Source organism: Aythya ferina, assembly GCF_964211825.1.
Source record: "Aythya ferina genome assembly, chromosome: 5".
Classification (NCBI taxonomy): Eukaryota; Metazoa; Chordata; class Aves; order Anseriformes; family Anatidae; genus Aythya; species Aythya ferina.
The window spans coordinates 11,673,895-11,691,533 of NC_140301.1; the positions used below are offsets into that span (position 1 = coordinate 11,673,895).

At 41.5% G+C, this 17,639-nt stretch overlaps 2 protein-coding genes across 2 annotated transcripts in view; one reads left to right on the top strand and one right to left on the bottom strand.

The window, feature by feature from the left end:
• The first annotated feature begins 3,027 nt into the window (after positions 1 to 3,027).
• E2F8 (E2F transcription factor 8) lies at positions 3,028 to 14,561 on the top strand. The gene is made up of 14 exons (XM_084521981.1): positions 3,028 to 3,098; positions 3,609 to 3,665; positions 3,766 to 4,026; positions 4,297 to 4,453; positions 5,508 to 5,813; positions 6,599 to 6,760; positions 8,202 to 8,339; positions 8,665 to 8,874; positions 9,639 to 9,726; positions 10,010 to 10,514; positions 11,477 to 11,695; positions 12,553 to 12,685; positions 12,823 to 13,142; positions 13,833 to 14,561. The coding sequence occupies exons 2-14, from the start codon at positions 3,633 to 3,635 to the stop codon at positions 14,004 to 14,006; spliced, it is 2,706 nt and encodes a 901-aa protein (XP_084378107.1). The 5' UTR covers positions 3,028 to 3,098; positions 3,609 to 3,632; the 3' UTR covers positions 14,007 to 14,561.
• The window catches only part of LOC311438026 (acyl-CoA (8-3)-desaturase-like), a 35,168-nt gene continuing 25,705 nt past the window's right edge, over positions 8,177 to 17,639 (bottom strand). The window contains exons 8-10 of the mRNA XM_084521994.1: positions 16,200 to 16,331; positions 15,750 to 15,828; positions 8,177 to 8,792 (exon numbers count right to left, since the gene is read on the bottom strand). The gene's annotated coding sequence lies outside the window, so the exon portion shown is untranslated. The remainder of the gene's footprint in view (positions 8,793 to 15,749; positions 15,829 to 16,199; positions 16,332 to 17,639) is intronic.

The window sequence follows — 17,639 nt, forward strand, 5'->3', positions numbered from 1 at the left end:
ATTTATGTTTAATACACTAAAATAATTTGGATGTGATTCCCTGTAAGATGTTTGACTACAAAGAGTACAAGACTACAAGAGCATTTGAAGTAGAAACATGTTTTGTACCTCTAGTACTCTAAACTCTTTGCTCTGTATGCCCTGTAACAGTGCTAACAGCTCAGTGCCCTGTTGAACCTCAGGTGCATTTGGTTCTGTGCTGTTATCTTCTTTTCCTGATAAACCACCACAACAGGAAAAAACATACCTGCAGAAGCGAAACACCTAAGCACTACATTTCTTTGCACCATCTTATTAATATTCTTCCAGTGTAGTTTCTGGTGCATGCATAAGGCTTTAATTAGCACTGCCTGAAATTAGCATGCTTAAAAAAACATTTGTTTTCAAGGAATTACAGTTTCCGCAATGCTTGTTTCCTTTGTAGCTTTCACCTAAGATTTCGACCAACTGATTTAATTTCCCTTGTTTCAGAAGATAATGTAACAAGTGATAGCAAATAAGCTAAAGTAAAATTGAATCAAGTCATGCAATAATATGCCTTAATATGATTTAATTTCACGCAGACTAATGAATACAAAATTAGGTAAGGCTAGAGAGCAGCATGCCGCAGCACTTTCTGGATCAGCCACTGCCACCTACTGCTCCCGGGTGCTGCAGCCTGCACCCAGCTGCCTCTGTGCTGCTGCAGCAGCCAGATAGGAGCTGCCAAGCATTAGCCTTGCTTTCCCTCCTCAAGGGCACCAGTTCCAGGGAAGGAAAGTGTCAGCAGTGACTCCTCTGGGTACCTAAACGCAATTCAATTTGCATATGTCTCTTGCACAGCTGATCTTACTGACTGCCCAGGCTGCGTGGGCTGCATGCCCCCACCTATAGAGGTATGGGGTGGAGAGAATACATCAGATCACTTCTAGACATTGCGGCCGACCGAAAACCTGCCTGTCACATTACTTGCCATTGATTCTCTACTGCAAATGTTTCATCTTTGAAAGTCATTTTTAATAATTTAAGTATTTTGTGTTATGGGCTGTATGAAATTAATCGTGTAATTTTTCTGGGTAGTATGATATGTAACAGCGCCTCAAGCACAACCATGTGATACATCAGCCGTCTCTTAGTAGACACAAAGGAGTAAAAGAAGTCTGACCTCTAGCGAGCACAAGTGATGATGCCATTCCTGAGAGACGGTCCTCAGTTATCTTCACACGCTGGAAAACTTTATCGGTAGTCCTGAAACGAAGATATATTTTTGTTACAACATAACCCTGAGCAAAGATGAGAACAGCTGAGTATAAAAAGTTATAATCCTAATTACTGCAGAATTTTGAAGTGACTGAAGAAATTTATAGAAACATCGGAATAAGGAAAATATAGCGGTTTTCAATCACTACATTTTAATTTAGAATCTACTCTTCCTTTTTTCATTGTTTTTGGATAAATGAATTTTCCTATCCATACTTAAAATACCAAATACTCGTTTTAACTCTGGGAGACTTTTGCAGTATTTCAAGGTATACTTACATCACAAGCTTGACTAGGAATTCATACCTGCAGAAAATTGCAGGTTCACCTAGGTCCCCGTCAGGCACATATTAAGGCATAAATAATTTAAGATTGTTATCTACTGCTTTTAAAATTCACTTGATTAAGAAAACGAAGTCCTACAAGGAAACAATTACAAGATATATGTAATCACAGCATCACTTGCAAGGATTCCCACAAGCTGTATTTCATCAACAGAATTGGATGCTTAATTTCAGGCACTTTTCCTGCTTCCACAGGTGACTGCTGTTTGCAAATTCACAAACACAGCCCCAGAAAGGGTAATTGCAAAACAGTTCCTTGAGGAAAGCAGCCTGAAAAAATGACCAGGCAGTGGGCAGGAAAGCCCAACAGGTCGTACAAAACACCAAATCTTTTAAATTCACATAAAATCAGTGCTGCCTTTTTCATTTTCCAGTGGAGACACACACTCAGCAATACTGACGATTACAGGTCTCAGAACGGCTGAGGTGAGAAGGCACCTCTGTGTCCATCTGTCCCCATCTCCTGCTCGAGCAGGGGCACCAGAGAAGGGCAGGGTACCCAGGACCACATCTAATGGCTTGTGAACAACCTCCTGGAGGACAGTCCGCAGCACAGACGTGCTCCCTGATGTTCATGGGGAGCCTCCTGCCTGCCAGTCCATGCCCATTGCCTCTTCTTGTCACCAGCCACCCCTGGGAAGAGCCTGGCTCTGCCTTGCTTGCATCTTCCCTTCAGGCATTTACAGTCATTGATAATGAAATGATGCGTAAGAATTAATATCTTTTTTTTCTGTAATGAGTTCAAATTCTGGCATTTTGCCTGTAGAATAGATCAAAAGAGTCACATTAATCAGAAAAAAGAGATAGCACACATTAATTGACTGGCTGCCTCTTCGTGCTGTGCGGGGCAGATTGTGGTAAGATTTTACACGCAGGATCACCTGGCGAGAGTTATTTCAGCACAACTCTTTGTGCATCTCGTTACGGGAGCCAATAGTTGAAATTCAGCCTGACAGGAGCCCAGCACCGCATCCAGAGAGCACACAGGTATAAAAGGACGGACTTTGCCTCGTGACCACGCTCAAACCAAGCCGTTGACAACGTGTTTGTACAAGTATAACTGTGAGCAGGGCACGCAAAGCAGATTAGGGCTGGTTTTAGCATAACGCATAGCTCAGGCTGCTGAAGAAAACACTTATCTGTGGGGGAGATCAGAACGCGTATTTACCTAGCGCTCAGGCAGCAGCAGCCCTGCACTTTGGGCACTCCTGACTCATTTACCAACTTCGCTGTAATCCCGGTTTATCGTCCCGGGGCTCGGTTGATCCACCGGGGCACACCACACGCGATCTTTAACCCCCGTGAGGCGGCTCCGAGTTAACTCCGCCTCAACCCGCACAGGTAAAGCCGCACGTTCACGGCGGGGCTCTGGCGGGGGCTGGGAGCTGGCGGGCACACGCAGAACCCCCTCGGGAGAGCCACCGTGTGTGAGGAGCCCCGGGGTGAGGCAGCAGGGACGCCGCCGGCGAACCGGGCACCGGTGCCAGCCCCGGCGCTTTACTGAGGGGAGCTGAGGTGAGGGGGGCTGAGGGGAGAGAACTGGCCCCGCCCCCCCCCGCGCGCTGCGGCCGTTGGGGAGCGCCGCGCGCTCGCCGCGCGCTCACCCCCCACACACACCCGGCTCCCGCCTCGCCACCGCCCCGCGCGCGCCGGTTCCCGCGCCGCCAGCCCGCCAACCCCCAGCCTGGGCCGCGGAGGGCAGGAGGGCGCGCGCCGATTGGCCGGGCGGGCCTCGGCGCCGCGCGCCCATTGGCTGGCCCGCCCCGCCCTGCCTTGGGCGGCTTCAGCGCCTTCGATTCAAATCGGCGCTGCTGCCGCTGCTGCTGCTGCTGGGGGCGGTGTTGTTGCCGCCGCCGCAGCAGCAGCGCCCGGCGTTTAAAGCGGCTCCCGCCACGCCCCGCCCGCCAGCAGCACCCAATGGGCGGGGCGGGGCCGGGCCGTTGGGCGCGGGCCGGGCCCAGAGGCGGGAGGCGCCGGTGGGCGCCGCAGGGGGGGCGCCGCCGCCTCACGGCTGTGTCCCCGCAGGCCGAGCGCCGTGCCCCCGGCAGGATGCAGGCGGCCGAGGACAGGGACAAGGACAAGGTAGGGGGCTGGGGGCGGCGGGGGGAGCTCGGGCAGGGCTCGGCCGGGCCGGCAGCCCCGCGGCTCGGCGCCTGACCGCGCTCCGCTCCCCGTGGCGCAGGAGAACCGTCCCGCCCCGCCCGGCACCCCGCGGAAGCAAGCGGCCGCCTCGCCCTCCGTGCTGGCGGAGCTGCAGCCCGGCTGCCAGCCGCTCGCCACCCCGCCGAAGCCCGAGGACGGGCTGCCCGCGGAGCCCTGGACGCCCACCGCCAACCTGAAGGTGCTGATCAGCGCCGCCAGCCCCGAGATCCGCAGCCGGGAGCGCAGGAAGGAGCTGTCAGGCGCCGCGGGGGACGGCCTGCAGCCCCAGTGCTGCACGCAGGTATGCTCTCAAGGTCTCCTCTTCTTCTTTAAAAAAAAAAAAATCCTTAGCTGAAGACTATTCCGTATAAAAACCTCCAAGCCAACACGCCGCAACTCTTCCTTTCCAGCTCTGACTGTATAGCCTTTATAAATGTAGCCAACAGCGTCACACTGTTACACACAACGCCCAGAATGTTTCCTCCACAGCTGCCCACAACCAAGCTGTTCAATGTATACATTCACACGCTTGGTGTAAAATGTTTCAAGGTCTCTTCTTATTTCTGCATAGGAGCACTTCTCTGGCGATGAATATGAAAAATTGCAACCAAGTCGCAAGGAGAAAAGCCTAGGGTTACTGTGTCATAAATTCCTAGCCCGATACCCTGATTACCCCAGCACTGCAGAGAACACTTACATTTGCCTTGACGAAGTAGCCGAAGAGCTCAGTAAGTTGCTGTATATGCCATTAAACGTCCTCATGCAAATGTGCCAATAAACCACCCTTCTGTGCTTATTACTTTCTTGCTCCATAACATTTTGAATGCTCACTGTGTATGCTCACATTTACCTAAACACAGCTTTACAGCCTTCGTTCTTACCACAGTTCTTTTAAGAAGCTCAGGTTCACTTAGTGAACTGAATCAAGACCCTCTGAATAATGTTTGAGATTAAACATCTACATTACTGCAGATACCACAAATAACCAGTTGCATTTTTTGAACCTAGAAACGATGGCTAAGATTCGTGGCTGACTTTTCTATGGCAGGAGCTAACATTTCTGATGCTGAGCCCACAGTTTCCTGTCCAATCATGACATCAAAGCAAGAAACTACTTTCTGCTATCTTGTATCGCACCAATGATCTGTTGAGAGTCCAAGTTGCTAGCAGCTGAAGCTTTTTCTTCTTGTAAGAGCTATAAGAATACAGTATCCTGCAGATTGGATGAACTGCAAATTCTATCCATACACTTCTGTACAAAATATCATCTGTTAAAAAACACCTACTCAAAAATGAGAATTGAATAGACAACAGAAAAGGCCAGTATGTTTTTTACTGTGAGTTTCCAACAGTATTTAACAAGGCAATCTAAAATTGATGCAGTGAATAATTAAAAATGCTTTCTTTAGTCTGTATTGAGACCCATCTAATGACATTACTGGTAACGGTGAGCTTTAGTTCTTAAGCTGTACTCTAGACCAAGAAGAATTTGGTCTACAATACAAGACATACAAGTACAAGAATAACTTGGTCTGGAAGAGCAAGTCCTTGCCATGTCTGAAGCAAGAATTGTTTTCTTGCCCGCAAGATCTGTAAGATTTATTTTCTGTCAAGTTGGTACATAGGAGTTGGTGAAAACACCTGAGAATTATATTAGGAGGGAGAAGTATGAGAAACTTCATTTTTCTGTGCAAGCTGTGTATCAGGTAAATGAATGAAATAAAGTATTTTATGTAGTAAAGATATCATATTGATCTTCCTTTTTTTTTTTCTTTATTTTAGATGTTGAACGTAGACGAATATATGATATCGTGAACGTGCTAGAGAGCCTACACATGGTGAGACGCCTTGCCAAAAACAGATATGCTTGGCACGGGCGACATAATCTCACCAAAACCTTGCAGACCTTGAAAAAAGTTGGAGAAGAGAACAAATACACACAACAAATTCAGATGATCAAGAAAAGAGAGTATGAGCATGAATTTGATTTAGATGGTGAAAGAAACGAAGAAATGCCGAGGTCTTTTGTCTCAAATGAGAATTCAGAAATGTGTTTTGTCGAGCTCCCAGGAATGGAATTTCGTGCTGGTAATATTTCTCTACAATGCCAAGAAGAATATGTACTCATGATTATAAGTATCTATGCCCATGAAAAAAACATTGGTATTTTTTTCTAAAACACTACTGCCTGAAAAGCACCACATCTGTTCGTGGTTGGAGGAAGGCTCTACTTTCTTCTAGTTGTCCTATTTGATTCTTACACGTTTTAGTTTTAGGAGTCAAGAACAAGGGGGGAACAACAGGTGAAACTAACAAACACGCTCAACATATAATCAAACTGCAGGATGTTTCAGAAGCCAAAAGTCTACATGACACCATCAATTATTAATTTTTAAAATTTAGGTTTGATTCATGGGAGAAATGCTCACTAACGCTTGTTAAATTTGTTATACATCAGTTAAACTTCTGTTTTTGTTGTATAACAAAAACAGAATGTATTTATATATTTATGTATTTATATATGAAAAACAGAAATGTATTTTGTGTAACAAAATACATTTCTGTATTTGTTGTATAACAAATATAAATTTGTTATACTACAGTTAAACATCTCTGAGAGTCCAAGACAGATGATAGGAAAGGTATACCAAGGGAGACACCACACACTCTGCTGTGTAGTTAGACATGCTATCCACCTAATTACCTGATTCTTGCCATGTAGAGACTCAATGCTGGAGTCCGTGTTGGTCCTGCCTAATTGCCGTACTGTTTGTTCTCAGCATTGTTACTGGCAGATTTCTTCGGTGTTTTTAAAAGCGTTTGTAGCTGCCACATCACTTACTGCTTTAATCCTTTTTTCCTGTCTGCTGCAGCATCAGTAAATAGCAGGAAAGACAAGTCTTTACGAGTGATGAGTCAGAAATTTGTGATGCTGTTTCTTGTATCAACTCCTCAAATAGTAAGCCTTGAAGTTGCTGCTAAAATCTTGATTGGAGAAGATCAGTTAGAAGACTTAGATAAAAGCAAGTTCAAAAGTAAGTAAAATGCTACTGTTCCTGTTTGCTTTTTGATCATGCTTTAAATAGAAACACACAGTGTAAGCTAAATGAGCTATATCTAGTACAAGATTATGTAGTATAAAATGTTGTCATCTTACTACCATTTGTATTTGAACTTCCAAAAACCCAATAAGCTCCGTGCACAGTTTTTATTAGGGATCCACCTGTACACTGTCATTCATACACACCATGTAAGAGAAGTCCATGGAATCCTCTCATGGTGAAGTAACGTCCGCTTATCAGTAACGATTTCTCCAGCAATCTGTGACAGAGATGGGCATCATTTCAGCAAACGTTTCTTAGCATCATGCAAATCCGTGTTCTGGTCATATAACTTACTCGATGGAAATCTAAAGAAATGCTTTAGAAGTCTTGTTAATAGCTTAAACGCTTGAGGAAGCGAAACCCCATGTTGTAACTGCCAATTATTTCTTCATTCTTTTGCCCTGCTTTCAGTTCCCTGCACGTTTCCTCCTCTTGCTCACCATTCAAACGTAAAGGTACTTCTAGGTCCAGGCCGGTATATCTATATTAATTGAAAATGTGCCTGCTCTTGAGGCATTAAGAATTAATTTCACATTTCATTGAAAATTACATCCTTCCTTGCTTCTCAGGCTTTTTTTTTTTTTTTTTTTTTTGGTGAAACTATGCAACAGACCGGTCCTCGCTGGTTTCAGTTCATAATTTCCTTTCCATTGCATCTTGGCAAAACAGTGCGTGTGGGTAGTGTTTTTTTGTTAGTTTTCATTTGTTCTTCTTCCTCCATAACATCTATGTCTTGCTAACGTTTTCATGCTGTGCCATCCATGTGTTAATACTTACGGTATCACATTTTACCATCTTCTTGGTTAAGAAGCACAGTCTGAAGTTCTGTGACTTGCTAGACTTTAAATTTTCAGTAGCAGAAGCTTTGGATTAAGCACATTCTGAGTGGTTAAACAATTCACTTGTGGTTCTACTACTGCCTAAAACTTTTTCATAATGGTTGAACCTGAACACAGTTAAAAACACGCAGAATGATCATCCTGTTGGAGTTCAGTGTGTCTCTTCTCCATGCTTTTCATGTTCTTCCTTGCATATGTACACCTGCTTTAGATGTTGCTGGTTTTCACTATAGAATTTGTGTAGGTTTGGCCAGTATACAAGGTCTAACTTGTTTTGAAAATGTGTTTTTCTACATTTAGCATAATATTTTTACCACTATATAGATTTATAGATCTTTATGTCATTCCACTTCAAATTTTATGATACGTTATTTTATAGCACAAATGCCTGTACCATAAAATAATTTTCATAAATAAATTAGGAAGGTTTTTCCTTTCAGCTGCTAAAAGGCCATTGTCAGATTTTTAATCTGATCCATGGTATCTTGCTAATAAAAATCGCTACAACTTACATTTGTTTTCTTTTATTTCAGCCAAAATTAGAAGACTTTATGACATAGCAAATGTTCTCAGTAGCCTTGAGCTTATCAAGAAAGTTCACGTTACAGAGGAGAGAGGTAGGAAACCAGCATTCAAATGGACGGGACCTGAGGTCTTGCCAAGTATTCAGGGTAGGTTACACGTCATTTTCTTTTGATCTGCTGATTGTTGGGCTTTCTTCTTCATTTTGAAAATCTTTTACCAAAAGACAGTAAACTAGGCAGAGAGTCTTTGACAGTCACATTGTACTTGCTCCTCAACAACATAGCACATTAGTATTTCTTGGAATGTCCAATATATTTCCACATAGCACATACTCCTATATCGTGACTCTTGCATTTCCATTTTTGCTGCTGCTAGTACTTCAATATTTATAAGCTAGGTGCAAATAATTGCTTTTCATTACTGGATCTGCATGTGATACATACTTACTCTTCTGTTTCTTCTGCTTTTTAGACACAAAACTTGAAACAACTTCTGCAACCTCCATTCCACATGTTTCAGAACACATCGCTTCCAGAGAGCAGTGTTCAAAAAATCTCTTTCCTTCAAGCGTCAAGCAGAACTTCACTCGGCATCCGTCCCTAATAAAGTTAGTTAAAAGTATAGAAAATGATAGAAGGAAGATCCAATCTGCTCCAGCCAGTCCAGTTAAAATAAGCACAAGTACGTAGCTACAAACTGCATTTGTTTTCTTGTTTGTTTTTTTTTCCTGAGTATGTTTCTGACTTGGACATAGAGTTTTGCATTAAATATCCAGGCTTGCCATCATCTCATAGGAGATGGGGATGCATGAGTATGCCTGCTTACAACAAAAATATGTTTGAAAAAGTCTGAAATAGACAAGATGGCAGAAATACATATTCCCTGTAAAATGGATGCATTAGAATATTGATAGTGAAAACAAATCTAAAATAATCCATGTTCAGTGAATAAGCTCTGCAATTATTAGAACTCTTTCTAGTTTTAATGGATGAAATCCCATCACAGCCTGTGCTGTGCTGTTGCAGTTGCAATGTAAACATTACTGGTTACAAACTTTGTGCAGTATAGTTTATTCTCTAGATGTTGTATCTTTCTCTATGAACTGTTTTTAACTGTGGCTGGTTGCGGAAGCTACATTTTATATCTTGCTATCTCAGCGGTTCTGTCTTCCATAAAATTGCCAGAAAATTACCTATCCATGTTTGTGTTCTTGTTAAGTGTCTTCTTCGGAGGGGAGAAAAAAAAAAAAAAAAAACTGAGGCTTTAATATTTTTTTGATGTAAGTTACCATCCAACTGATCAAATCAAGTCTGGGTTGGAGTTTATAGATAGCACGGAGTCTTAGTTTCTTCTCATTAAACGTGTATGCCATATTAAATAATGCCATCTCAAGGTAGAAAACTTACACGTTTGATACATCATTTGTTTTGTTTTCCCCCTTGCAGCAGGTACTGATCAAAATTTATCAGCTTACACAAGTAAAATGTCTCAGCTTGCAGCAATCGCTCAACATCAGCTGGAAGGACCATCAAAGTAAGTTTGCAGAAGTGTTATACTGACAAGTTGTATTTTGTCACTGACCATTAAGTTCAAACTATACTTCTTTTGAGTCAGGCAATAGTCTGCAAAAAACAATAAGCCCTGATAGTGCAGGCTATTTTTTTTTTACTTACTATTTTCTGTTCAGTGGATTGAGACACTCAAGTTCGTGTTAAGTCTTAGTATTACAGAAAATAATTAGGGTATTTCTGAATGAAGGTATTAAAATACATGTTTGGGCATATTTGTTAGTTTCTTTTTTTTTTTTCTTCTTAAGGAAAGCAAAAGGGATGAAAATGAAATTGCCAAGATCTACTTTGGAAAATAATCCGTCCTCACCTGAGGTAGCCCCCAAGCCCGAAACTCACACTGCAGCACCCTCTCAGAAGTCAGTTCTCACTCAGCCACTAGGTGTCTTACCTCCGAGCCACAGTTCAGTATCACCAGTAATACTACCTCAGACTCATTCTGGCGTTTCATACGCAATATACCTGCATCCTTCCCAAGCCCACACTGTGACAACATACAGCCCAAGTTTCACGTTACAGCCTCTACCATGTGCTAATGTGACAGGAATTAAGAGTATTAATTCAAAAGTCTTAAATGAAATAACCACCAAGGAAGTGGACAATCACATAGCTGCAGATGATCCACCAAAGTCCGTGACATCTATGCAATCTGAATCTTCATCACAGAGGTGCCTTAAAAGATCACAAGCATTACAAGAGAATAATTTGATTAAAAAGTATAGAAGTGATGAGGAAAGCCTTGATACTTCTGTGGTAAGTTTTTTGTTTGTTTGTTTGGTTTTTAACCTGTTCTATAGCCTAAAGATGGTGCCACCTTCTTATTTCAAACTGGTTTAGGAGCCTGCCCAATGTTGTCCAATTTGTAAATTAATCGTAAAGAAGCCAGACAAGGGAGTAACCTTATAAATACATAATCCTTTAGCTGACTATAGAGGCATTTGTGCTACAGACTTGTATAACTCTTGCAGTATAAATATTCTGTACTGGAATTTCAGAATACCTGTTCTTTTACCTTTGAGGAATAATTTTGGAGGGTATGCAAACAGTTAAAAGATGAAGTTGTAATTGTCTGCTGTTTCTGAGAAGGTGTCAAAGTGTACAGATATCTTCAGAAAGAAACAACTCCCAAAACATTTTTTCAAGACTTACCCACTTAAGAATATGATTCTGGAGCAGTTCAGGTTACTCATCTTTGTAGAAGGGCTGACATTCATTCTTGGCTTTGAAGGTGTTGGGAGGAAAAGTAGACTCATGAGAGTTACTGGACAGGTAACATCCCCCACATCCTGACACCTTCTAAGTATTTCTATCCAGCGTTGTACTTTGTTAACGTTTTAGGCATAATAATACAGCACAGTAAGAGAACAAGAGGTTCAGATAGACTTGATGTGGTTGTAGAAACTAGGTCTGGATCATTTTCCACTCCTCAGTTGCTGAATGTTTTAGTGTCTGTAAATTATCAGTCTGCTTTAAATTGTGCTTGTCAAAACAGCTGTGAAATGTTACCAGAGTGGTGTGGCTGTGTGTGGTACCAACTATCCGCCTGCTGTGAAGGAGCAAGAGGGGATCACATAGAACTGTTTCTCTTACTGACTACAAGTTTTTATAGCACAAACTCTCTTTTCAAACATATGAATGTTGTCGTAGACCTGTAATTGAGAATGTCAAGTCCTTCCCAATGTCTACCTTTGTTTTCATATATACTTTTTTTAAAGGGAGAGTCCGTTAAAAATGAAAGACCACCTTCCAGTGGCTTACAAATGAATCGTGAAATGGACAATTTACAGGAAGAGAAACAGAACGAATCTGAAACATTAGACCTAAGTGTGACAAGTTGCTCTGACCAATGTAAAAGAGCAGATGCTCCAGAAGATGACACCAGAACCAAACCTAAACAAGACATTCCTGTGGCATTTGCCATTCCTGCTCATGAGGTAAGCTTTGTCAGAGACCGCAACAGATCGTTGTTACCTAGAAAAACACTACTTGGAACAATTTGCAAAAGAAACAGAATTGTAATGAACTACATCTATATAGACTGCCTTTAGTTGGATTATCTTTAGTGTGCTTTAAGAAAAAAACTTACTTAATGTAGACATTCAGACATTAATTCAGACATTCTATGTCTGAATTAAGTACACACATAAGAAGTAGTAAAATGACTTTCAGGCTTTGATTGGGATGAAGACAACTAAGCCTAAGCAGACAGAGGCAATGCTAAGATACTATACCTTCCTAGACTGTTGTTTGTGTGCATTTCATTTCAAATACTTTCATTTACAGTGGAATCTATGTAAAATTCTGTGTTCTGCACTTAAGACTTCCTGCTACAGAGAACTTGAATATCAAGAACAGTTCTGCTGACAAAAACAGACCTTGTAAAAGCAAAAGGATTGTCACAATGTCAAACAATGTCGTAAAAAAAACACAATCCTGGAATGAGATGACATGATGACTACAGAGTCCAGGTGCTTCTTCTGTCCAAAAGTAGTATTCCACATAAGGATTTCTTTTGTCAAGCCTAATTGTACTGTGTGGACTGACAGTTCCTCTCCCAGGATATCATCTGGGAATTGAGCCAGTTGATTTCTGGGGACTTGAACAGCCTTGTTTGGCAATGTGTGGCTGAGACTATCTTCAGTCAGAAGTTAGTACAGGCATGGAATATAGGATCCTGGTCATAGGGAGGATAAAGAATAAGGTGGTGGCAAGGGGAATACAACTTTGTAGAAATACTTGCGTGTTTGTTACATCTTTGGGGTAAAGGTGTGTCGTTGTCTTTCTTTTTCAGAGCTTTTTTCCATCTGGCTACCTTATTCCTCTTACTCAGTGCACCCACCATGGCAATAAAGCAAGCCTTTCTAATAAAGAGAAAGCTGGGATATGTTCGTTACAGCACAGTTCCTTCAGCTCACCCCCTGCTGGTGAGTACTAAACAAGAGAAGTACACAGTTATCTGGTTCAAAGGACAATGAGCCAGACTGATCCTACTCAGGTCCAGAAGACACAGTGTAAGAGCCTCAATTCTTAATTCCTTCAACACTTGATTTTTCTGTTTCAGGTGTCATTCCAGTGACAGCATCTGAACTGAAAGCAGTTAACATTCCTGCTTTTCACATAACATCCCTGAATATAATGCTGTCACCAACTTCTATAGCTGCTGCTGCACCTGTACTAAGCAACTCCTGTCTCAATTCAAGCGACACCAGTTCTGCCCAAAATCCAAATTCTTCAGTTCTGAACTTTACACTGCAACATGTAGGACTAATACCTGCTGGTATGCAAGTTCCTGCAAATCCCGTTCTTCAGCATGTACCAATCTCTCCAAAAGCAGAAAATAGTAACCACAGCTCAGAAAACATGAACTTACAAGAGGAAAAGGTAAGTAAAAACATCGCAACTTCTTTGACTACGTGCCCAGTGGGAAATAATAGTGCAGTAATTCCTTTCTGCAGGTAAATTTTTTTAAACCAATTTTTTTTCCATCTTGATTTATAAATCATTAGTGACCACAAAAAGCAGTGAAGACTAGCATAAGTACAATGTAAGTGAGAGGTTACAAAGGAAGAACACGTATCCTAGTTGTTGATGATGTGGAGCCAGCTGGAGAATGATAAGGTGTGAAGAGACAACTGTCTTAGAAGATTTTGGATGAACCTGAGATAATATATCCTTAAAGTAACAGATCTGTTACTTTGTCTTTCCTTGTCAATACTTTCCTAATTTACTCTCAACTACTTCTACTTAACTGTAGCTTTTATTCATAGGATAGCAGAGCATTATAACAGAATCTTGTTTCCTATGGAGTTTTCTCTGTGTAATATATATAATGCTGTATTGCCTAAGGTCTGTTTGAGCTAAAAATAGGAGATTTGAGAAAGCAGTTTCTCTATTTAATCCATTTTGTATAGACATACATATTTCAAGGAAAATAAATAGTTTTATTTCTCTCTGTAGAGTTGTTAATTTAAAAATTTCAGGAAACTGTTTGCTAATATCCTGCAGAAACCTAAAACTGTAATTCACTTTTTTTTTTTTCTTAAATGAAAGTAAACTCTCTCTCCTCTCTAGCCTAGTGTTCCAAAGGAACCCGAAGAGCCCCAGACAACAACAGAAATGTTTTTCCGCACACCAGGAGGGCCAAACACAGTATCTACACTGTCTGCAAACTCAGATGGTACTGACAGAACCTCTCAAGGAACCCTATATATTCCTCAACGAAAACTTGAAGTGTCAGAAGACTAGTTTGGGGATATCAAATTGCTGACTGTGTTAACAGGCATAATTACTGATAACACACTGCACACGATGAATTGTATTATGGACAAAACGTGTTTTGGCAAGACTGCAATACTGGAATAGCCTTAATGCTTTAGAATTAAAACTGGCTCTTAATGAGAAAGTTAGTGTCTAATATTTTTTCCAAAGGACTTACTTAAGGAATTATAGCAGCAATGTTATGTATCTAGTGTTTTCTGTGTTGCTTTTCTGCTATGCAAAGTAACTGAAATTGCCTTTGTACAGAAAGGTACAGTCTGTCAGTACATATTTTGCACAAAGAAAATACTGTGAGTGTGTACATATTTTGTTTTAACAAAAAGACCATAGTTAAAATTTCTTTTGCTCCAATGTTTGATAATGCTCTTTTGTAAAGTTAGTAAAAAGAATCTTAATCAAGTTTTATATAAGTTAAGAATTATTTATACTGCATTGTAAAATCAATTTGTTCAGATTCAACTTACATCAAACTGTCAAATTTTGGCAGTTTTTTTGTTTAATTAAATTACTGGAGTTGAGTAACACACTGTACTGGACTCTTTTTTTAGGGGTGTGTATAATCTGAACAAAGGCATAATGATATTTCACCGAAAAGGCACATTTAAGTACCTCTGTCTCCCTTTTTCAACTCTCTGTAGAGCTTCCCTATACCAATTAGAGGAAAATGCTCATGATAGTTGGGATTAGAAGTACCTAGACTATTCCATGAACTGCAGTTGAGGTGTTAAGGAATGGAGAAGTTACATAGCTTGGGCCTCACACTAACAGCCAGTTTCAGTAAGACTAGGTAATATTACCTTGCCTCTGCTCTGTTCTCAGAATTCGAGCCTGATGCTTGCTGTGCTACACACAGCAAATAGGTTCTCTTAATAGCAGACAGGCTTCAAGCCTAACATTAAGTTTCTTCACTATTTGCCCAAAGGCTTTGTATCTATGTAAAACAGCTCGTGACAGAAATCACGCATAGTTACTAAAGCACCAGCTCTTCACCGCTGCAATGTGAAGTCTGACTTCTAGGAGGGAGTTCCACCTCTCTTGAACATCCCCAAACCACTCCTGCTACAGAAGAAAGGTAGTAGAAGAAACTGTAGCTTGAAAAAAAAAAAAAAAATCAAGTTCAAACCTTGGAAAACCCATTCACAATTACAGAGATGAGCTAGATTATTTTGAGTTCAATAATGTTCTATCTTCTCTTGTCCTCAAAATAACAACTGACAAAGCAGAACCCACCTTGTGCTGCAAATACTTGAACAGAAAAAAAATTACTGTTTCATACAGAATTACATAATTCAAGGACTTGTCCCCCTAACTTCCTTCATTCGTTAAAACTACTTTTTTTCTGATAGAGAATTCTTAAGGCAGAACTTTGGTTAAAGCCTCACTACCTTTTCCTTCAGTCCACCTTAAGTTTTAAACACTGCTATAACTTACCCTAGCAGAGGATCAATGTATAACACTATCTTATTAATCTTTCATAACAGCCTGCCACAGCAGAGGCCATAATACTTCTGCTCCATGAAATGTTTACCTCGTCCTTAGCCCTAATCTGCCTGGATCAGCTGTGAAGCAGAAGTTGTAGTAACGCTATGCATGTGTAGTATGTGTATGGCATTATTTTCCTTTACTGTGCTGTATGGGGACATAGTGAACATTTTAACTTAAACCATCAACAAGGAAGGGAAGAGAAGCCTCACAGAACAGAGGTCTTGCCTCAGCCAAGAGGCAGCACAGTTCGTTTCCACTTTCTAGCTGAGATCAATGTCAGCTTCTGAGTGTTGCTTCTCCCCTTCTGCAATTTTAAACAGTTTAAGTTAAGCCACGCGTGTATAAATACATACACTGGAGTCTCTTCAGTGCTCAAGGACGAAAGATAAAGCCTCACATTCATCTTAGATGACATGGAATAAATTAAATTAAATGAAATTTAAGCGAAGTCCAGTGTATGTGCCTTCCCCTGTGAAATATGCCTGTCTGCCCAAATTAGGGCAGGAGAAAGGCTCTGTAAACTACTACAGTAAAGCCCAAGATTCAGGATTGGACTGGCAATGAAATACAGTTCAAGCAGCTAACAGTAAAACTGACTGGCTTGCTTTTTAATAGTATGAAGTTACTTTATCATACAAAATACATCTGACAGGATAACTATGGAAATACTCCTACCTAAGGGGGAGAGAAGAATACAAGCTGGAAAACCGAGCAATTCTCCCTGCAGCAGCAAATAGAGTTCTTTTTCTTCTCCAGCATGATCATTGATCAGACCAATCTTCCTCACACCTCGTTCTATCAGTGTAACTGTAGAAGTACAAAGGCGAAGGTTTATAGAAACTTGCATTACTTGAAAGTACAGAATTTTTGGCTTTGGATAGCGCAGCTGCCAGAACAAGAAACTGCAGTAATTAGGCTTGAAAAAAGGTCTTGTCACAAACAGTGCCCTATTGTGAAAAGCTGGACGTATATTCCCACTTGCTGCCTAGTGTCCTTTGACTCCTATCGAAATGCAGTTGCTTGCTTTTTCCCGCAGGCTTCATCATACCTAGCACTTTGTTCTTGTTCACTTTGCCGGCTGAAAAGCTACCATCTCCCTGTTCAAAGTACTCTATTCCCCAGAAGACCTGCATTTCACTCTGACTAGTCGAGCTTGTTGCTCTTTCTACGTGTCTAACCTCTCCGTAGATGGAAGCTCACTACCTCATTTACTGTCGCCAAGCTCTAGGAAAGTCCCTCTTTTATGACACGGTGCAAATCCATCCAAACACGTGATCTACCTGAAGACGAGAGTGAAGGTTAACAAACACTCAGCTCTCTCAAATGTCAAGGATCCCAATTCATGAAGCACCAAGGGTGCAAACACTGGGTTCTCGTGGAAAGCTTTAGTGCTTGCCATGCACTAGCAGTGAGCTCAATCACACCCCAGTCCCTCCTTGCTACCAGCTTACAAGAAATGCTCACTGCCTGTACACTGCAGCGTCACCTCTGCATGCAGCCTTATTTGATACAGGCAAAAGAGTTCAAGAATTGCCCAGGGAGAATGACCAAGAAGAGGTCAAGTCCTGGTCTCCTGCTCAAGAAAAAACAGGTCCCTAACTCTGCATCGAGGACCTGTCTCTGCATTAGGAAATCTTTGCCGGACTCAGCAGTCAAGGGATCCTACAGGCTCCTAAGAGCTTTCAAAGTAGTCTGAGTGAACAGGCCCTTAAAACCCTAAGGTCTGACAGGGATTTGCCATCTCAGCTCCCTGCATTTCCCTGAACGTCCCAGAGTGGGGACCTTCAGCGTCAGTCTGTTCAGTTTTCAAACCCTAAGCTGGAAGGGCTCGGTTTTTTCACTCACCACAAAAGTCACAACACCAAAGCAAGTTTCTTAATTTAAAAATCCTTTTAGCAAACAAGAATTAGCTTCCAGATTTCCAAAGCTCTTAAAATAAATGTCTGTCAAAAAGGAACTTTAAGTGCTTCATACTTGGGTTTTTGCATTTCTCATACAGCTGTGGCATCATCCGTTTCCGAGGGGCTCACCGAGGCACAGCAAACATTTACTACCACAGTGGTAAGACATGTTAAGCATCATGCATATTAACTAGCTATCTTAATGCCTAAAAAA